The following is a 22,515-nucleotide window of genomic DNA, read 5'->3' as shown; positions in this document are numbered from 1 at the left end:
TAAACCAGCAAAATGTGTTGAGTTTCCTATTGTGTTAGTAAATTGAATGGGCTTAGTGCAAGTTCTGGTGACTGTCAAAACTAGTATGAGACCATGTAAACATATGGCTAGAAGAGACGAGAAAGCCCTTTTAAGGCACGTCTCTAGTAATTCCCACAAAGTCTCCAACACTAATGCACTTATTAAAAGTGAACAGGTCCTCACAGGAACTTGTCAGTGTGAGCTGTGTACTGTAGCCAGTGTCTATTTCTCTGTTTTCTCTGACTAGGAATGCTACTCCTTGTTTATATTGGTAGACTGAAATATCTTTGTACAGATGAACAATTCTTGCAGTACTGCATCCTCATCTTCCACAGGGACAGAAGATTTTGCAGCAAATTTGGTTCTGCATTGTTGCAAAATAATAGTTAGTGAGCAAGGCTTAGGCTTTAATTAAAAAATGTGACCTTAACTAGTAAAATAAAAGGAATATTTTTAAACTCTAGTACTTTTTCACTTGACATAATTTTAATATAATAGTAATGTTTGAAATATTAGAATAAAAGCCTGCTAAAGCTAGAAAAATGTTCTAACAGAAAGTAGTCAACATACATTTCCAGTATATCTGGCTCGTGAGCAATGGCATCCTGGCTTGTAATAGAAATAGTATAGCCAGCAGGAGTAGTGAGGTGACTGTCCCCCTCTACTCAGTACTGGTGAAGCCACACTGTGAGTACTTCACTACAAGAAAGACAACGAGGTCCAAAGAAGGGTAACAAAGCTGTGAAGGATCTGGAGCACAAACCTTATGTGGAACAGCTGGGAACTGGGATTGTTTAGTCAAGAGAGAGAAGGCTCAATGTGGGCCTTACCCCTCTCTACAGCTCCCTGGAAAGAGGTTGCGGAGAGGTGAGAGTCAGCCTCTTCTCCCAGGTAACAGTGATTGGACTGGAGGTAATGGACTTAAGTTGCACCAGGGGAGGTTCAGGTTGAATATTAGGAAAAACTTATTCTCAGGAAGAGTGATAAGGTATTGGAACAGATTGAATGCCTGGAGGAGTTTAAGAAATGTGCAGATGTGGCACAGAGTGGTTACTTTAGTGGGCATGGTGGTAACGGGTTGATGCTTGGACATCTTAGAGGTCTTTTCCAACCTTAGTGATTCTATGATTCTGCACTGATTTTCAAGCAACACTGCTCTAGTTTGTGTATTTTCTTTCATTTTTAGTATCTGATGGCAAATACCACTATAGGTGACAGTGCCAAGCCCTAGCCTCTTAATCCATGCAAGGTCTGCTCAGATATTTTGCCATATAAGTATTTAAAGTCTTGTAAAATCATAATCTTCCAGAGCACAGCCTAAAAATTTTCATAAATATTCAACTGAGAGAAGTTATTGAAACAGTCATTGCCTTGTAGCTCATACGATTTATCCTCCTGTATGCTGGATGTAAACAGAAACCTTTACTCTGCATTTTAAGAACAGTTAGTGGGCTACATATTAGCCTTAAATGTGGCCCTAAAACTTCCATCACAGCTATGGTCTGGAGTAAAAAAAAAAAAAATAGCTCCGCCTTTCATATTTTACATATGATACAGCCCATGGCTTGTTACTTAAGGCAGGGCAGTTCTGATTTATCTTGTCCAGAAAGCTTCCATGACAGCATGCTACAGTGGGGTGAGGCATCTGCCAAAACAGGGAGCGCAACCACTTCTGCACTCCTGGCCAAGGAGATACAGCACAACCCACCTAACTGGTGAGGCAAATTCATGCGTCAGTCACTCTATCAAAAAATACCATTCAGCCTTTTGAGGGAGGGATTGCAAAGTGCTGTTATGCTCGCTCTGGGGCAGGAGATCAGCTACAGAGGGACAAGATAGGGATAGGACAAAGGGAGATGGTTTTAAGCTAAAGGATGGGAGATTTAGATTAGATGTCAGGGGGATGTTCATCGCTAAGAGGCACTGAAACATCTGTCCACAGATGTTTGGGTGTCTATTCGTGGCCGTGCTTCAGATGAGGCCAGATGGGGTCCTGGGCAGCCTGATCTGGTAGGAGACAGCTCAGCCTAAGGCAGGAGGGCAGGAACTGAATGGGCTTTCTAAGAACACTCTGCAACACGAACTTCCAACCTCCTGACAAATACCCCTCTAAACAAGTACAGCCCTACGTCTTTGTCCCTTACAGAAATATTTGGGTAAGAAGCACCACCTACGAAGCAAATACTCTTGTCTAGGCAGGCAGCTAAAATGACCCACCAAGCTCGGGTACCAACCAACCCCGCAGAGGAGATCTGGCAGGGACACAGACCCACGCCAGCTCAAAGAGGGACGCCCGCTTGAACCCCCGCAGCCCGACGCGACTCCCCGGCGCCGCGCGCCCCTCCCGCCTCGGCCCCACACGAGGCGCGGCCTCTCCGCGCGCTCCGAGCGCCGGCTGATCCCGCCCCGCCGCCGCCCTCGGGCGCCCCCTGTCCGCAGCAGCCGCTCCCCTTGCCCCGGCCGCCGCCGCCTCTTTTCGGGGCGGGCCTGGACCCGCCTGTAGGCGTTTGCGGGGGAGAAAGTAACATGGTGGCCGTTTCCTTCCCAAACAGGAGCAGCGGCGGCGGCTCCGGCTGCTCTTGAGGCGGCGGCAGGAGCGGGGAAAAGCTGCGGGCCGGGAGCGCCGCGACCGTTGGCGCGGGGGAGGGCGTCGGTGGTTTGGCGGCTGGAGGGCAGGCGGCAGGTGAGCGGCCGTAGGCGGGCAGGCAGAGGCTGACAGGCGCGGAGGGGGGACCCGGCGCCTCATCCCTCCGCCTGTGGCAGGAAGCTGGCGGGAGCACCCCATCCGCCGGGCCCTTCCCCTCGCTTTTCTCAGAGCTCGGGAGGAAAGCTTTCTACTCGCCGAGGGGGCACAGGGGTACGAGGCGTCCCCTCGGCGCCCGGGAAAGGCTCCCGTTTCTCCTCGTCGCCGGGGCAAGCCGTGACACCGAGCGGGGCGGGGAGGGCGGGGGCGTTTTCTGAGCTTTCCATTTTATTTTTCCTTTTAAAGTGCTCGCGACTGGTTTCGCGTTCCCTCGCGCCAGCTGTCCCCCGGAGACGGCTTTGGCCCCCGCCGTCCCGCGCGCTCCGTGCCCCAGCAGAAGCGGGCGGCTCCGGAGCGCGGGAGGGCGGGCGCAGGTGCCCCGCAGGTGAGCGGGCCGCGGGCGGCTCCGTCCTCCTTCCCACCTTCCTTCCTCTCAGCCCTTCCATGTGCCAGCTCCTCCCTTGGGCCCCACGTCCGTGAGCTTAACCCCCGCCGGCGGGGGGGTGGTGGGGTATCGGCGTCCCCCCTCCGTGCCGCCCGGTGGTAAAGGTTGCTAACAGCCACGCGGTGTTTGGGGAGCTGATCGTATCAGCGTCGAAACTAGCTCCGTTTGGTTCTGCAGGTTTAAGGAACAACAACAACAACAAAAAAGTTGGAGCCGTGACTATTAATCACCCTCTGCCATTGTCTGGGGGTATCTGGTGCGTCCTTGCATCGCGGCTAGATTATCTGTGCAGCGTCAGGGTTTGCTGACGCATTCGTGCCCTCATAGATCAACATGGGAAAATTATCTCCACAAGCTGTATGGCTTTCTAAGTGCCATGTAAGCTGATGTAATGCTATCTTCCTAAGCATCCGTAAGTGTAAGTTAACATATTGTCAATGCAGCGATTGCAGAAAAGATCCACAAGTTGAACGAAACTATATTAAATTCTTTATTTGCAGAGATCGTAATCCACTTTTCTGTCTCTGCTATGATCAAGTGCATTCCAAGCACAGACTGTTGGGCTGATTTCAAACTTAATGCCTGTGGCTAAACTTTTAGACGTGAGGACTTAGATAGTAAACAAACAGGGTGTTTGATTTGCTTTCTTTTTTCCCTAACCTGTGTTAACTTCTGGGAAACTGGTACTTTCTCGTTTTTATACCGTTTTCTTGGCTCATTGAGACAGTTTAGAACAAGCTAAACTCGAGCCTACATAAGCTGGTAAAAAGAAAATCATTTCCTTTTAGTTGCTTTTGTTAGTGTTTGTTTGTTTTCTTTGGTGTTTAATGAACACAAGGTTAGTAGAAGTTTTTGCATCACTCTTTTTAAGGTATACTAGAAGTTAAGGGAGTAAACATTCTCTGTGTTTTAGTGGGGAGAAAAATGCTGAAATGCAAATTACTTCACACCTATTTAGAAAATGAAAGTTATTTTGACTTTTCTGTGAAGGCCTGCCATGCCCAAACTTAATTGACTGTCCAGACCAATGTATGTATTTGAAATGCTTGGCTCTAAGAACACCTCTAAATAACCAGTCAACCAACAACAACAGAAAAAACCTGTTAGATAGCTTGAGTACTTTTATTACATGTGACGGTTATAAGTTTTTTAAAGAATTTCTTTAATAATTGGCTGGCTGCTTATTACCATTCTGGTGAAACTGAAATGCTAACGCATTCTGCCTTGAATTGTGCAAGGGGAATATTTCAGTAGAAACCAGAAATTTAAATATTTCTGACCTAAATTTCCATGTTAAAATGGTTACCAACATGCATATGTTGGTATGCATGCACATGTATAAAATAACAAAAAATCTTTTTTTTTTTTTTTTTTTAATATTAGTGCATTAAGGTGGATGTTTTCTTAAACATGTGTGAATGAGGGTAACGTTGCATTTGATTGTTCATTTTTTGATTAAGATCTGGCTCTATGTAGCCTGATGGAATTGAAATGAGATCTTCATGGACTAAATCTTGTGTGCTAGTATTTTTGTTTGAGTGTTTGAATCATCAAAGATTGTGTGTGAAATTTTTTTTCTGATTAATTCTTGGAATCTCTTATTAATGAAGATGTTCACTTCAGCTGCACTACCATCCAGATGGGGCAAAACTAAGATATCCAAATAATGACCTGGATAGCATCCCTGTGACTCATCACGTATGAATTCTCACTTGAGGTAGCAGTGCCAGTGTTGTTGAAATATAGTTTTTTGGAATGGAATCTTTATGAACACAATTCTTACTTAGGTGTGTCTTTGACCAGTAGATAATCCTGTTTGGAGTTCAATCTCTGCATGCTGTAGGACAAATAAGTTCCAGAGTTAGTTTTGAGGACACATCTGAATTTGCTTACACATACAGAAGGAATAAAGTCATCACTCAGTAAAGTGATGAGGGAACAGTATTATTGCCAAAGATACAAGAGGAAGGAAGGTAAGGGAGTCTTTTGACTGTTATTTAAAAATTACCTCTCTTATTTGTTGAGGTTTCAGATACGTTTCAGTGGCAGCTACGAGCATAGAGCAGTATGGGTAAAGACTGTCTGATATGTTCAGTGGTGTGTATACTGTTTTCATGTAGAAAAAGGAGCATAAAGTAACCTCTAATCTGGCATCTTTTTGTTTAAAGGTAACCTGAGCTATAGAGATCTGTCTCATGAAACCTTTTTTTTTTTTTTTTTTTTTCATGGAGTGGCCTGTTATCCCAAAGCAGGGATTGTCTACCTTCAGTATACCTTCTTCCTGAATCATGTTTGAGATACTGAAGGTCTTGGTGTGGACAAACTGTGAAGTATTTTATGGGGTTCATAGTCAATGTTTATTAAGTTACCTCCCATGTGAATTGCTAGGGCCATTACTGCTTCTTCACATTTGTTAAACAAGTATCACTTTGCTGCATTGCAGCATGTGACCTGCTTTTCTCAAACAGTGTTTCTATGAGACAGTAAACTGAAGCCTTTGCACTTTCATCTACTTCTTAGCTTCTGTCTTGCTACAAAAATCATCCCTCTCACAAACTCTGATAATCAAAGGCACTGTCTTTGGTTATACGGAAATGTAGTGCTGCTTCTTTCTTATGGGATAAAGCAGTGTTGGAAATACTCGGTTCATATAATGATAATGATAGTGATTTGTTTCTGGAAAATTGTGGAGCTACTAGCTCTCAACGTTGGCCTCTGTTGTTAGAACCTTAGCAGGTTAGTTCAGGACTGGTTTTGGACTACAAAATAGTTTCTGGTGAAATGTGTCTGTTTCCAGCAACTCCTTTGACAACATCTGTCATAAAAAGTATGCATGTAAACTTACTTATTTTAAAGTTTTAGGAGTACATTTATACTGGGCTATACTATTCCAAAGTGAAATGGAGCAGAAGGCTGGGTCTTAGTTAATACAGTCTCACTGTATTTCTTTGTTTTTGCTTACAGATTCTTAAGGGTATATCTGGGGTCCTGGTGTTTACTCTTAGCATTGGCATGCAGGAAACCTGAAAACAGTTTTCAGGATAGCAAATATTGTAGTGATGTTATTTGTTTATCCATGTGACTTAGTTTTCACTTTCTTAATAGTGGCGAACTGAGGATTGCAGGATTGTTGATACAGAGAAAGTAAAAATATACCTACACTTTCATGTCCAAAGTTGGCTTGTGTGTCATTAAATGTGTCATTTATTTTGGTTCAGTTAAATATAATGAGGCAGCGCTGCCTCATTCTTTTCATCGTCATTTTGTAAGTTACAGCTCCTTTTCTTTACTCTAAAAGAATTCTGAAGAGAGTTGATGCATTTAAAGCATCAACCAAGACCCTTTGTTTGTTTGTTTGGGGTTTTTTTGTTTTTTTTTTTTTTTGTTTGTTTTTGTTTTTTTGTGTGTGTGTGTGTGTGTGTGTGTTTTCTGTTTAAAAGATGTTAAAAAATAGTGTAAATCAGGAATTGACTTGCAAATTAAGCTGTTCAGCTCTGGCAGCAAAAGCTGAGTTTACAATTATGAGTCTCCAAGATAGCTGAAGCTTTCTTCCTTTTGAAATGAAAGTGTTTTCTAGTTCTGAACGAATTGCAACTCTTCTACAAAACTTCATGGTTTTTCAGTAGAGAGGCAAAGGACTTCATGTTTTTGCTTTCTCCTGAACCTGCCCATTTCAATGTTAGCTTTTGTCTTTCTAATTAATTACAGACTTTGATCAGTAATGCTTGAGCTGAAGTCCAGCCACTGATGCATTCTTTAGTGCTCCTCTTCCCCTTTGCAAGTCTTTTGTGTTGAGGCATTGTGTTACTGGTGAAAGCAAAACTTTTCTTTTTTCCCCTCTAGGGCAACCTAGTGATGCTATTCTTGGTGTCACATAGCATGGCTCTAACCTTCTTTGTTATTCCTTGGGAAAGAAACTGGACTCTTACCAAGATAAGAAACCTGATATAGGTAGAAGTCTTCAAGTAAGATATCCTCTTGCCTCATCTCTGTAATGCATACACTGCGTCTTACTGCGTTAAGAGGACACGAAAATGTGGTTGAAAATGGGAGAAAGAGAACTACAGCTTGAGAACAGTTAGCTGGAAGCACAGAATGAAGAAGTTAAAGCACTTAATTTCAGGAAAAGCAAGAAATCAAGGTGAAGTATGGCTGGATATCTAAGTCTTGAAACTTCTACAGGTATCTGTGTCAGAGAAAGTTATAGAAAGGAAACATAAAGCAAACTGCTGAGTCACAGCAACAAGTTACTCGGTCAGTTACTTTTAATCATTGCGTGAGACTATTGCAAAATCTGGAAACAGGTGTGTCCAGTTTTTCACTATTTGATCAACCAGCCATCCTTGGAAGTAATAGCAACAGCTTGCCTAGACTAGGGCATAACTTAGACCACTACTTTCACTGTTTTCTCTGCACTTTGAGTTCTTCTGCTTATGCTTTAAGTAGTGAATGACCCTAATGAGAATATGTTGGCTATCTAAATCTACGTAGCAGAAAATTGTTCTGCTTGAAGATAATGTGAACTTTACTGTGCTGATGTTTTTTATTTGTTGAGTTGTGATTGTTTGTTTGTTTGTTTTTAATCTGAAAACATAGACAATGTCTTTTGCAGGATTCCATAAATCATTAAAAGTATGCCATGTGTTTGCCAAAGGAAATCCCTTCAAGGATATGGATAGCCTGAAAAATGTTTAACGGTTGTAAAACATGTATGTCTTGTAGCTGTTAAGCTTCTGAAACCACTGAGGATGTAAGGACGTAAAGAAGAATACTTACAGAAGTTAGTTTTAGCTTTATAGGGAGCAATTCCCAGTAAAAGCCTCACTGTAGCTGCACTGTATTAGCCTTTGAAGCTCCTCTTTGCAGTTCTTGTAGGTAGGAACCTAGCAAAGCTATTTGAAACCTCAAGATTTTTTTTTCTGAATAGTTCCCACAAATATCTACAAATAAAAATTAGGATTTAGCATGAGGAGGAAGAGTAAAGTCACTTTCGTGTGAATTTTTCTAAGTCCTGAACTACTGTGATGTATAAATGTGGTGGGTTAATGTGTGGGATAGAATACTGGAAGATGTTACTGGTGCAGTATGCCTCATTGTGGTTTCTTTTTTTTTTTTTTTTTTTTCCTCCTGTTCTGAATATCAAAGTGTAAGCAGGACGTAACAAGGGAGATCTTCCTGAATAAGGAAATTATTGGTTTCTTGAAGTTCTGATAAAACCAGAAAAAGCAATCGCCTGCACATTGCCTGCACAATGTTAACTTTACCCCTGAAGTGAGTTCTTGCAGTTAGACTGAGCAGTGAAAGACTAGACTGTGTTCCAACCTTAAAATCATGCACTGCACTGGGGAATGCATGTTTTTAAGGATTTTTTTTGCTGTTCTGTCTGTTTTTCCTTTTGTGTCTTAAGCTTGAAGTAGTAATTCTTACTATGTAAAACTGTTTGCTTTGTTCCCTGGATAATGTAGAGGAAGAAAATCACTAATGTTTGGTATATTAATGAACTAAAACTTGAAACCCCACTGATATAAGAAAATCACAAGTCGTAAGTAGAAACAGACTTTGCAAATAAAAATTAGGTTTTGATTTTGTACCTACACTGAAGCTTATACCATAATACGTTTGTGTCTTTGCAGATAACTTTTTTTATTCAGTCCTGGCTGAGCTAGTGCAACTCCTCTGTGTAAAAAACAAAAACAAAAACAAAACAAAACAAAAAAAAAACCAAAAAAAAAAACACCGAAAAAACCAACAACCCAGGCCTACGTAATGCTTAGTAAATGAAGGAATAGGTTGTGCAGGAATGAGTAGGTCAAAGAGAAAGATTGCCTTTCAAAATCACTGTATGTGCCTCGTGCGTGTCATTTTCTAAGTCTGATGTATGTGTCATTGCCTTTGTGCTTCTAACTTTTGTTGTATACTTGGTCATGTAAGATAATTATATGTGAAGGCCTTAAATTCCTTTGGGTTATGATGACTCATTCACCGTGAATGAAGTGAGTAATGTGACATTTCAGTTTAATTTAAAGAAAACAGAACAAATGCTGCTTGTAGTCATTTTATAGTTTTTCTGCTTTCTTCTTTGTGAGATTCATAGTGCATGTACACAGCATACACTGTTAACTTCAAAACCATTGGTCTTTAATCTTCTTGATTGAACCAATTCTGTTAGGGGGAAAAGGTCTTAAAGGTAAGCCCTCTAACTTTAAAATACTTCCCTAGCTGCACTAACTGGTGACGCACAAATCAGAGAAGAGAGATTGTGCTTTGAGCCTTGAGTGCCTGTTGTGTCCTTTTAAAACTCCTTAGTTTGTGTTTAACTCAAGTGCTTGCTTGAGAGAAATGAAAATTCTTTTATAGCGTTGTGGCATTTATAGCACAGGTAAAATACCTTCCAAGCTTGATATGTGGCCTGCGATACTTCCAGCAAAGTTGGCAGGTGGTGTTCTAGTGATTTGTCAACTATATCTATAGTTGATACCTTTTTTTTTTCCTCTTTTTTTCTTAAGCAGAGACTATGGTGTTATTCAGCAGTGCATTTTGTTCAGCGGTAATGGATGTAATCTAATAGAAAGCTCTTCTGAGTTGCAGAGGAGAAGTTTCTTTAGGTTTTGCTGTCAACATTTAGTTATCCTACCCAGCTTTTTTTAGTCCTTGAAGATTTGTCACCTCTCTGTTTTGTGTGCTGACTTTCCTCAAAGGGACAAAGACTGGGTTGATCATCTGAGTTAGAGCGCCTGCTTTTGAATTGTTGGAGTGATAAGTACAAAGTTACTGCAGATGACTCTATTTGTGTCCCTGCTCTTTTTGTCAGCACTCAGTGTTGTTGCTGCCCTAGCCCTGTTAAGAAATGACAAAGGAAGGAAAAAAATCTCAAAAGAAAGGGAAGCATTAAAATCACTGTAGTGGGGAGTTTTATCAATTGAGAAGAGTGAAGATGTTATAACATGGTGTACTTGGGAAGAGGTTGTGATAGCTGATGTAGTTTGTTTGTTTGTTTTTGTGGAGTGAGAAATTGTGAATTCCAGTCCTCTCTGAATGGTGATATTCTATGTGTGCATACACCATAGCAGCTGGGTGTAGGTGGAGGGATGGGGCTGTGCTGATGAGAGTCATGTGGGAAATATTGTCTGACTTTTTTAGAGAGTTCAGGAAACGAAACAGGTTTGTTTTTATTTTTAAGAGGGCGTATTTATTTTCATTATACTAAATTGTTTGCAACTAAACAAAAAACATTTGTTAAGAGTATTTTACATTGGAGTAGGTACCCACCCTTCTCCTTGATATACATACATATCAAGGAGTTGGACTCAATGATCCTTATGGGTCCCTTCCAACCCAACATACTCTATGATTGTATGTTAATATACGCAGAAGTGAATGTGTTAAACTCTGACAGAAATGGACGTTTATAGTAACAAAGGGTAATAGCAATAATGTGAAGAGCACAATGGTTTTAAGCAGTAAAGCCATACTGATTTATGCGTTGTGTTTCCTTTGCACTATGGATTCAGTACTCATCTTTGCCTTCAGAATGTTTTCAAAGTCCTATCATAGATTAGCTTTGGTTTCTCCGAAGGGATAGTTGGTCAGATTTTTAGATATATTGGACACTGTTAGCAACATTGGCTGAAACTTTTAAACACGAATGTTTCTTCCCTGCTTTTTGTGTGTTATTAGCTCAGCTGGTATGTTCTTTGTAATGAACATACTTAAGCACTTTTGCTATTTAAAGGCTGTATATTTATTCCCAGAAAATCAAGTTTACAGTAAATGTTTTGTCTGAGAACTCCACCAATGCTGAGTAATACAGCAGAGATATTTTGGTTGTTAGATGATAATTATAAGGAATGTCTAAATATGGGTCAGCCTTCACATTTACTTGCCAGCTGGTGAATGATAGTGTTTCATCACAAAATCTCAGTCTTCCTATTCTTCAATAGCTTTTTGTTGCTTGAGAAAAATGTTTATTGATGTATTTGTCTGTGTAAGTAGTATCTTTATGATGCATGATCTTTCAAAAATGTTTTCTTTGGGAGTACACATAATGATCTCGTTTCACGTACATTCAGACTTTAATGGATTCAGATATTTAGTTCTCCCATATGTATGTTCAGTGCTGTAAGTAAGCACAGCAGGAAACAGGGGTAGGTAACTAAGGCTTTCAAGAGATGGAAATGCAAGGTTTTTAAAATACGTTGTGGAGTTCAGAAGAGGGGAGAAGATTTCTTGGTGTTGTTGATGAGCTTCTGTGATTTAAAAAAAAAAAAAAAAAAAAAAAGTATGTATATTTCTTGTTGCCTCACAAGTAACTGAACAGTTCAGCATAAAATAAATAAGAAAATATACATTGGATATACAGTGTTAATATTCTTATCTTAGAATGAATGTTATCTTTGTCAGTGTAAATTTCAGCAATAATTTCTGTTTTTGGAGAAAGAAATATGGGGGGCAATTGTTGACTGTTAGTGCAATTTCTGAGGTTGCTGTTACCCATTTCTTTGTTCTTTGTCTGTAAAGGTTTTTCTTAAACAGTTGACAATGCAGAAAGCAGTTCTGAAAGCTGAAGGCACCCACTTTAAGGCATTTATGTTTGATTTGTGTTTGTAGTAATTTCACTGCAAGTGATCTGTGAAGTGGTTGCTGCAATGGAGATGCAGAAATAGTATGTAGGCAAGGTCTTGGAGCATTTGCTGCAGAAGGGCTAGCACAAACCCTCATTGCAAAACTGCTGCAGATTAAGAGTTTGATAAAGGCTAGTGCTGCGTAAAGAACAAAAAGCTCATCCTCTAGGCTCCTTATTGGTGAAGCATAAAACAAAAGCCATGAATATTCAAACTGCTATCAACCATGTGGTTTGGACTTTTTTAAAGCCATCTTGGCAAAAGAGTGTTTCTTAATGAGAAATTGGCAAGAGGATTAAAAGACAGTCTTTCTGAAGTGTTAATAAGCTCCTGCCAAGCTTCAAAAGCAGCAGAGAGAGAATGAAAATGCTGACATGAAACCAAGTGTTCTGATGCTGCTGTCATAAGCTGGATAAAAATGGGAGTCATCCTCTCAATAACTGGGAATGTGTTTAGTGGGGTGGGTATAGGCTGTGGAGTTCTGAAATTGTAGATGAAGCGACTTAGGCTTCTTGTGATAAAGTTGTCAATGGAGGGATCTATAGGGAGTGACAATCTGTCTGCTGCTGTGTTTGTACACACAAAGATGAAAAGATGTAAAACAGAGTTCCTCAAAATTAGCAAAAGGGGTATTCTAGACCTGTGGTATCAGGAGATTTTCAAGAAGCATGTGCTTTTCTGTATTATGAATAGCTAACAGAAACAAAATGAAAGTATGATTGTATGATCTGGCAAATCTGTCTTTAGAGATTCTAGCAAAATAATGTTGGTTCTAATAACTTTCAATTCTTAGTAGAGAGAACAAGTATCAGACTTTTTAGTTTACTTGGTTAACTTCTGAGCTGAATTTGAAATAGAACATCTTTTTGTCCCTCCTTTTGACCTCTCCACACAAAACACTGTCCAGCCCTACCTGCTCAAAAAACAGCAAAGAAAAACCATGGAGGAAAAAAAAAAAAAAAAAAAAAAAAAAAAGCACAAAAAATCCTACAAAAAAAAAGTCTAGGAGATTTGGGCTCCCAGATGGCACTTAACTGCTGGACTATTGTCTCTTGACTTTTTCTTTACTGTTTTATTTTTGTTTCAGGCTACTATATTTGACTTTGCTCCAACAGAGTTTCCAATTACAGAAAGCGTTCTCTAGCAAAGAATGTTTCCAGGGCTGCAGATGTTTCACTCATTACATAATAGTGAGCATGGCTAACCTTTAAAGCTTGCAACTGGGGCAGTAAGTACACTTTATAATGTACTTCCTTTGCTCTGAAAACTATTACTAGTTTTCTTATTATTAATGTTCTTCTGATATTTTTATTACTAGTTTTCTTTGTGTGCTTTTTTTTTTTTTGCTTTTTTTTTTTTTTTCCAGTGGCTGGAGTGGTTACTTCTTGTCACTGAAAGCCTGGTGAAACTGGCTTACTAAATGAGTATAGTTGCTTGCTGATCATCATTCTTCCATCCTGACATATTTTCAATTTCTGTTTTCTGTCCTTGGATGTAGAACTTCACTTACTGGTACCAAACTTGTCTTCAATTGATTCCAGCTGCTGTTCCTCCAGTCTCTGAAGGTCACTTCAGAATTTGCATTTTGGCCTCATAGTCTGTAACTGCTCCAATTTTTGTACTATTGGACAGTTCATAATTACTGTTTAAAAAAAAAAGAAAAAACACCAAAAAAAAAACCCAAAAAAACTGTACAGTATGGTAAATATAGCCTGGAGCAGGTTTTAGTTCTTACCATGCCCATTCCTCTACTCTGCCTCCAATTCTCTTTCCAAGTAGGATATTTCTGAGTGGCGTCTTCATAGTCCTGACTATCTTGGGTCACAGGGTCTATTAACCTAGTGACTTTGTCAGTCAGTTGTAATTCTTAAAGGTTTAAACCGTAACTGCAAGACTTTGATTCAGAAAGCTTTTTTTCTGTGTTTGATATAAGCATTTACATTGTAATGTCACTGACTCACTGTTCTACAGCAACAGTAACTGGATTTGCTAACACCCTTAAAAACAAAACAAAACAAAGCAACTAAGTTCTGCATCCTAAGACAGAATGTGATGTTTTCAACTTATCTTTAATTTTTTGCTGAATAATTTCAATTTATTAAATATAAAGTTGAAAATTTGACTAGTTTCCTCTCTTCTTTTGATTATTTTTTTGTTTAAGCAACCCAGGGAATTGCACATAAGGCAGGACAACGAAATACAAGGAAAATTCAGGGCAATAGAGATCAATTATATATTTTTGTATATGTCTTGCAAAACTAGTTAATTATTGGTAGGTAATTATCACTTACTACAGTAGTGGATTTACAAAACTAGATTAATTTCATCACCACTCCTTTATAATATGAATCACACTGCTGTGTCATTTAAAAGCCCACAGTTTGAATCTGGAAAGAAAAGCTACGTTGGCATAGAAGAGAGGCTGTTTCCAATTATTTGCTGAGCATTTGTTACTGATGCTCATGGAAAATCTCAGTAATAAATCCTCAGAGATACCAAATGTCTGCCCTAGTCAAGCTTTAAAGAACTATTGATATCTTTATATATCTTTATATATCTTTTTATATTAAATGTTCTAGCTGTGGTATTTTATTTAGCCTTTGGTCTTTGGGTTTAAAGTATGTCTTCTTATTTGGTGCTGGGTTTTCGTATTTCATGAAGTTGTTTATTTTTCGGTATTCCAGAAGCTTAAAGCAAAAATGTTTTTATTCTCAAATATTCAGTTTGCAGAACTAAGACACCTGACTGTTTCTTGGGGATGGGGGGAAGGCAGCTGTTTCACCTAGTTGTATTCCAAGATGTGGTGCCCTTACTTACATAGCAGTTTTTCACCTGAGGTTATTTGTACTATAAAACCTTGACAGAACTTGTTTTCTGGATGAAGTTCAACTAGGTGATTTAAAAAAAGAAAAAAAAAATTAAAAAAAAAGAAGAAAAAACAAAACGACAAAACATACTGGAAGAATACTTCATTTAAGTAATTGACATGGTGTTTATCTCTTACTTTGTCCTCAGATTTGTTTTTCTGGAAATATAGACAACTATGAAATAGTCAGCTTGTGTTTTGTAACCCTCGTAGTTACACAGCCATTACATTCTGAAATGTTCACTTGAAAACTTAATGAAGGAATAGTCCCATATTTGCATATGTGCGTGTTCAGACCCAGTCACAAGTGACATCCAACCATTCTTGTTCCACAGCTGGCCGTGTTAGGACAGGTGGGCATTGCATGTCTATGAAGTTGTTTTCTTAACTCTGTTTTTGAATGATCTTGTGATTTAGTTGAGTGACTGTTTCATTTTCTAGTTTGACATTATAATATGCATTCTAAAAAAGAAAGTCTTTAAATGCACATCTAGGGGTTCTTCTTCTCTTGTTGCAGATTGTATGGGACTAATAAACTGTTAATCTGAACATGTTCAACATTGTTGAATGAGTTTTTAATGTTCCATTCTGTAATAGTCTTAAATTGTCCACAGGTCATGTGAATGCCCAATTTCAGCTGTTGCACACACACCAAATTGAAATGAATAGGTAGGAGCTGCATACTTACCTGAGCACAGAGGGGCTTGCTTAGTACTGGCAGTATATGGACAAGCATAAAGATGTGAGCAGTGTTAGCAAAGATGCGTTGAAATGGAACAAATGACTGGAGTGCAAGCTCTTTGGGAACCCTGCGTGCATCGTCCTTTGCATTTTGGTTCTTAAATTACTGGTGACTCTCTACTGGTGATTATTTGTGCCAGTTATGCTTAATCCTGTGAGGGTGCATCTGTGTGGTGCAATCAAATCTGCATTTTGCATGTTTTAGAGAAGTCTAAAACAAACTTTGGTTGCTGACTCCATTATTGTGTTCTTTGTTACTTTTCAAAGTAACTTTGATTATTAGCTTTCATGTATTAAGATCTCGTTAAATAAATACAGAATTGAAGGCACTTAGAATGAGAGCTTCTCTTTTCTTGAATACAGTTAGTATTGAGAACTACCTTCCTTACTATGGGTGTGGAATGCAAGTAGGGTAGAATGCAGCCTGAAGAAAGTACTATTGTTTGTTCAATGTTATGTTGTTGATGCAATTCCACTACTGTGGAGTTGTAAAAATATTGTACTAATTGTATCAGTACAAACTTCATGAGAGATAGCAGCTTCATCGCGATTGTTTTTCAGTTTGATTTTTCTTTCTTTTTTTTTTTTTTTAAACTAACAACCTAAGCTCTTAGGTGTCAGTACCCTCACTAGTGATCAAATGTACTGAGCTCAGGCCTTAAGGTTCTGCTTTCTCCTGTTCATAGTAACTAAAATGCCTTGTTGTGATTTAATATCACTAATATTTGCAAAAATTGGGGTTTTTTTAGTCAATGCAGTTAACTTCTTTGCACAAATTTTGTCGTGTTTTCATCTTTACAACTGCTGCAAGAGATCACATAGAGACTTTGGTATTTGAGATGTGTGCAGAAGGAAGAGGAGGTGCAAGCTGAAGGACTAGTGCAGCCTAGCTTTATCTCTTTGCTGTGCTTTGCCAATTGTATATTTAGCTTCATGAAAGGCAATTACAAATCTTGTTTTACCTTCTTTCTGTTTTGAATTTTAGTTTAGCTGTTACTAGTTCAAGAAGTAAGTTGTCTTGCTAGTTACATATATTAAACTCTTTGACTTTTGTTTGCTAAGTAGTGCTTCTAATGTGATTCAGGGATGTTTCCAAAGTGACTCATTAAAAGAATGCTGCACTGTTTGCAGTGGTAAAAAGTTAAGATTTCTTAACAAGCGTAATGAAGATTCTTTTTCACAAAGGGAAAATAAATTGTTCTTCCCATTCTATAACCAATAATACCATTTACTCTTGAACAAGATGAAAGAAAAGCCAGTGTGAATAGAGAAAAAGATGCAGATATCTTCCCCCTCTGCACCACAGAAGGGAACTTTTCTTTTTGAATTTTCAGGGTTTTTTTTCCCCTCTTCTCCTTAGTTCACTGGAAACAGTGAAGAAATGGTAAGTATAAAGACTTGTTTGAATAGCTTACTAAGTTCTGTATTGTGGAGTTGGTTGTTTATGATTATCCCTTTTTGGTCAGTGAAGTTTTGCTTCATGCAGTGGCTGAAAAAGCAAAGTAATGCTTCTGTCTTACTTGTATTTTAGCCAGCAAATTTCCCAAGTGTTGCGTATGACCTCCTGACAAGTTATCTTGTCCAGTAGAATCTTTGTTTTTTAAGCTAATTTAGTGAATTCACTGTCTTCCCTGGTCTTTAGGATAGCTTATTTTAGGAATAAATCAAGAGGATAGAGTGGAGGTACGTTTTTCTTCTATCTCATTTGCTGACAGTAGTGAAGTATGACTCATTTGCAAAACTTCGTGTTTGTTAGGACTCTTGAGTTGTGCTCAGTATCTGCTTTGCTTAAAGATCTTAAGCTGGCTGCTGGTTGGCTGATTGCAAAATAGATCTTTCAGACACAGTGCACAAAAAGTGATGAGATTATTCTTGAGTCTGGAGTGAAACTTAATTCCTTACTAGCCTTGTTATAAAAATATTTTCTGTTTTGAGGAAAGTATGCCGTCTTTATATAACTTGGTCATTGTGCATGCAGTATGCTTGCACACAAACAGTTTGTAAGTAGTAGATTGTTTCCACACAAATGTCTTTGGTACCATCACTGTCTGGAAGAAGGTTGAAGTAAATTTAATTGTTTGCTAATTCATGCATTAATCATTTATCACATGCAGAAATACCTTTAAAATTTCAGTTCTGTGACCATGTTTTCAGTATTTTCAATTAATTAGATTTCTGGATTTGAATTACAATGAAAATAGGCTTTATTTTTGTCATTCAGGGTCAAGAATATTTCAATTCTTTGTGTTCTTATAGGTAGTGAAGAAAAGGTGACCGGTGTAAAGAAAGAGTCTGTCTATCTTGCAAGCCTTCTGCTTTTTCAGGAAGTTGTTGCTGTTCATAATGAAATCACACTATGCTAAGAAGTAAAATGGATTTCTTCTTTTGCATGAAGATTTGCATATGTTTTGTATCTAAAACTGTTTTCTATTAAATGTTAGCTTTCTACTGTTTTGATTTCAGTTCTTCCTAATGGATAATTCTTTATATTAAAAAAAAAAAGTTTAGCTTACTTTCATGTATTTTTTTCCCGGTGTGCAATATAGGCTTAGGAAAAACTTAGAAAATTCAGTTTGAGGATGTTAGTCTGTATTAAGTTTTCTATGTGGTCAGTGGTGTATTCAAAGATGAGTAAATAAGGGGCTTTTACAACCAACTTGATTTTTTTGTGTGTTGGGGGGTATGCTAGTTGTCCTACTGAGACTTTACTAACTTTCTGAGAAGATGTAAGATAATCATTTCAGTTAGATGTTAACTGAACAAACCTTTTACATCCACACACACACTCTTGGCGTGGTTTCATTTTAGTCTTTGCCTGTTGATAGCCAACATTTGTGCCAGTTATTTCTGGAAGTTGGAAGAAACAATTAGTGAAGGATTTGCCTGTACACGAGCAGAGGACAACTATACTGCATGGGTAGATATTATTACTCCCAAAGGAGTGCATACACACAGATTTCGAAGGATAGCTTCTCTTTACTAGTGTCAAGTAAAGTACTGATTTATCTTGTTTAAGTCTGCTTGTCCAAAAGCACATTCTCCTGTTCTGTTGTTGTTGTTCCTGGACTTATGCTAGGTTACCAATCAAATTTAAGAGAATAATTGAAAACTGATGTTTTAGAACTAAGGGTGGCCTGTGCTTTGAATTAGATCATTTTATCACCTTTTCAAAGACAGATATCATGGAGTACATTGTAAGTTTTGTCACTTCATTGATGAAAAACACTCTTCTAGAAAAAGGGTCTCTAGTCTCTACTAAGATGAAAGTTCCTGGGAAGTAGTGGACAAATTTTATTTTCTCCATCACTCTTTTTGAGCAGATCTAAACTATACTCTAAAGACAGGTAACAAAACACTGAAGCAGTTTTGATTCAGCACAATTGGCTCATTTGATGTTGGGGCAATGTGTTACAGCTGTAGTGTTTCATCCTGGAGATAAGATAATTGAAGAAGTTCTATTTGGAGTTTTAAAAACCAATGTTAGGTTTATGTGTTTGTGTTGCTTCTGTTTCCCGAGTTGGCTCTGCAACTGCTCTGCACAACGTTGTTTGGTGTGAGCTTGGATCTTGTTGTGTGGCTGTCCAGAGTGTATTTTAAATGCTTTCTGAAATACTTCAAAATCTTTTTAGATAAAAGCTTCCCTGTGTAATGCCCCTCCTAGCATCATTTCCGAGAATCTTCTATTAGTATGTTGTTTTCGAAAATAAATGAGATTATCTAAACTTTTGGCAGGGTGAATACATCTCACACCTCTGTTACAAGCAAATGTTCCTTGACTGCAAGTAGTGGGCATAGCAGTAAAGCAGATTATGTCATAAATGAATTCTCTGCAGAAGGATCTTGGAAAAGCAGTTCTGCATCCAACACGGTTAAGATGAGTATTTACTGTTACTCAGATTATGGCATGTTGAAGTTAAGAGTTGTCTCCTTTTCCCTTTTTTTGTAAGTAATACAGAGGAGAACTCCTTTTTTTTTTTTTTTATTTTATTTTTTTTTTTTAACATGTATGTGTATATATCTAAAGAATAGAAGTCTTCAGATCTGGTAATCTGTGTAAAATGAAGGCTGAGGACTTCATCTAAATTTTGGAATTGAAAAGCTTTAAAGTGTATAATAAAAGCAGTACAGCTATGAAATAAAATGCAAATGCAGTACTTCTTCATCTTCACTTCTTTGTGGCTGATTGTATTTTGCTCTCACAATTTTCTTTTATTTCACAAGAATGACTCATGTTGCAGTTATAGCTAACTGTAAATTGAGAGAGTTGCAGTGTAGTTGTGTGGAAAGAAGCTTGTAACTGAAGGCTCGGGGTGCTGTCAGTAAACACTGAAGCTATTTCTAATAATTTAGCATTTTTTCATAATAGTGTCTTAGTGAGAAACCTTTCTCCAAAAACAATTCTACTATGAAATCTCCCCTTAAGAAAGGCTATGTTTCACATGAAGCTGATAGCTGACTTTTTATATTTTAGATATAACATTATGGAAGCACCATAAAAGTTACATTCCAGTTGTTAGAAAAACTGTTGTCTTTTTTAGAAAGTTAAAGCTAATGTGGGCTGTATTTCTGGCTTTGAGCAGTGAAAAAAAAAATGTGCTTTTCTCTCTTTGTGTTTTTTGCTGAGCGTGGCCTTTGGCTTAAGTGGAGTGTTCCTTTCTGTGGTGTGGATCATAGATAATTTATGTGTCCAGTGACACTCAGATAAGGGTACTAAGAGTAGCATGTTTGCTAATTCTTTACGAGGTATTACAAAAAGAGTGGGAAATGGCATTTTTCATCTTGAAGCCCTACAAGTTGCACTTCTTTGGTTTTTGTTTTTTTTTTTTTCACTGCAGTTCAGAAGGCAAAACATCCTTAGGGTAACTGAAGTCTGAAGATCTGTTTCTATTTTGATGGCTGTTAATTTGTAGCTTAGTCTGCACTTATATCTATAAAGTGTTGCAATACAGAAGATGCCCATACATTGTTGAGATAGCTGTGGCTTAGGAAGAGCTATAAAACTAAGATCTCTCTTGAGAAGCCATTTTGCTTTAAATCTTTGTGAAATGGGAAAACATATTCTCAAATAACTGAGTTGTAGTGCTTACGTGAAATCTTTTAATTTTGGAGAAAGGAACTTTGGAACACTTAAAAAAAATTTCCTAAATGTTGTGCTGACGTATGAAGCTTGTGTGCCAAGTCTCAGCTGAATTGTCAGGTGACTCTGACTTCTGCCTTCCACATTACACTGATTTGCTATGAAATAAATCATAACCATAGCTAAGAAAAAAGTGTAAAATCGTAGCTGTATTTGTATGCTCCTTAGCAAAAAATTGCTACAGTTTCATTGATTCCCACTGGAAAAATTTGGGAAAGGATTCTCATAATTTCCATTCTAACCTTTCATGTTTTAGTATTTAATTTTTCCAAGTCCTTTTCAATTAATTTCTTCTGTTTACTAAGGAAACCCACATTACTCAATTTTAAATAACATTAGTGCAATTTCTGTTACTACAACTGTGGTCAAAAATAGAAACTGTTGTGAGCTTTTTAGCTTTGTATACTGTTACTGTTTTATTTCCTTCTCTATGTGTAAGTGTTTTAACTCTTAACATTGAAAGAACATGATGTTGAGACATGACAACTTGTAGGGAGTAGTAAAAGACTGGATAATTTTAACAAGAAATTTGACTTTAGAAGAGCCATGCCAGCCATTTTGGCTCAGGACTTTTTTTTTTTTTTTTTTTTTTTTTTTAAGGGAGAAGTTTTTCCTTTCTCTTTTTTTTTTAATTTATTCTTTATTTTATTTTACTTTTAGGTAAACTGAAACATTTTAGAATTGCGGTTTTATGATTAATCCAGTGCAAGGCAGTGCAGCTGCTGAAAGCTGCTGCTTTTCTGCTGAGATAGAGTCACCGCATAATTACTTTGGTTGAACACTAGACAGTCCTTGCCAGGTTAACATTCAGCCAGAGCAATTCTTCTTCCAGTTGATTTCGTAATTGCATAGATTCTGTTTCTGGTCAAAAGTGAGGTGGGAATGAGTAGTAACAGTATGAGGAGCGTCTTTTTAATGGAAGCACTAATTTATATGAGGTCAACCTGAAGCCATTAGCCTGTGCATTTCATGATGACTTATGTACCTGCAAAGAGTTTGATCACTAGTTTAATGCTGTTTATGACAGTAAGGAGGATGAGCTGCAGTGAGTTGTGAAGTTGAAAGTCACTCAGAAGCTTCACAAGCAGATATGGCATTGAGGTCGTTTTCTTGTTCTTCAAGAGATCTGAGGACAGAACATCTGACAGAATTGAACTAAACTGGAGAAAGGAGGCAAAATAGGCATATACTCCCAGGCCACCTTTCTGTTAGTGCATGTTAGTGTCTGTGCAATTACAGTGGCAATGAGGATCTTGTAAATATGAGACATTTCTCAATTTTGGTGCTCTTATGCACAGAAGAGATTGTAGAGATTATAAGGGACTTCTGGATCGTTCTTAAATATTTCTCCATCAGCTTTGAGAGGGATAGGTATTTCATGAAAACTGATACTTGAAATTGTACTTGCGATATAGAAGTGTAGTCTGCCAGATAGTTTTGCTCATTAAAAAAAATGCATTCCACTGTTTTAAAATCAGATGTTAAACGAACATGCTGAGAATTTGGAGAACAAATCTTTCCAGATCTAGAATGTGCAGCTGAACAGTGATATATACAGCCTAATCAGCTGATGAAACATGGGCTTGGATATGTGATTTCCGTAAATTATTTCCAAATGTTAAAGTTGCCTGCTGAATGTGTCAATGCTGAATGTGTGCCTGCTATTAGGCCTAACATACGGAACAAAATGGGTGAAACATGCAGATGATAAACTAGTGAGCAAATAGTTTAAATTGTTCTCTCTTCTGAGAGGAAAAAAAGTAAGTATGATTCTGTAGACAAATTACTTAGTAAATGATGCCAGAAAAATACAGATCATTTTAGTTAGGGGGTACCTGCTTTTATTTATGGCCTGTGAAGAGCTTGAATGATCTAATAGCTAATGCCAAGCAATTTTTTTGTGCAGCTGCTGTGTTAGGAACTTTGACCTCTATATCTCAC

General features: G+C 38.1%; 1 protein-coding gene across 1 annotated transcript in view; it reads left to right on the top strand.

The window, feature by feature from the left end:
* Positions 1–1,636: 1,636 nt before the first annotated feature.
* The window catches only part of DENND4C (DENN domain containing 4C), a gene marked incomplete at both ends in the record, with an annotated part of 76,024 nt that continues 55,145 nt past the window's right edge, over positions 1,637–22,515 (top strand). Inside the window, one exon of the mRNA XM_079548908.1 lies at positions 1,637–1,736. Coding sequence (XP_079405034.1) covers positions 1,645–1,736 — 92 coding nt within the window. The remainder of the gene's footprint in view (positions 1,737–22,515) is intronic.

The sequence above is a fragment of the Tetrao urogallus genome (genome assembly GCF_951394365.1).
Source record: "Tetrao urogallus genome assembly, chromosome: Z".
NCBI classification, from domain to species: Eukaryota; Metazoa; Chordata; class Aves; order Galliformes; family Phasianidae; genus Tetrao; species Tetrao urogallus.
Note: the sequence above shows the minus strand (reverse complement) of the source record. Positions and strands in the feature narration are given on the sequence as shown.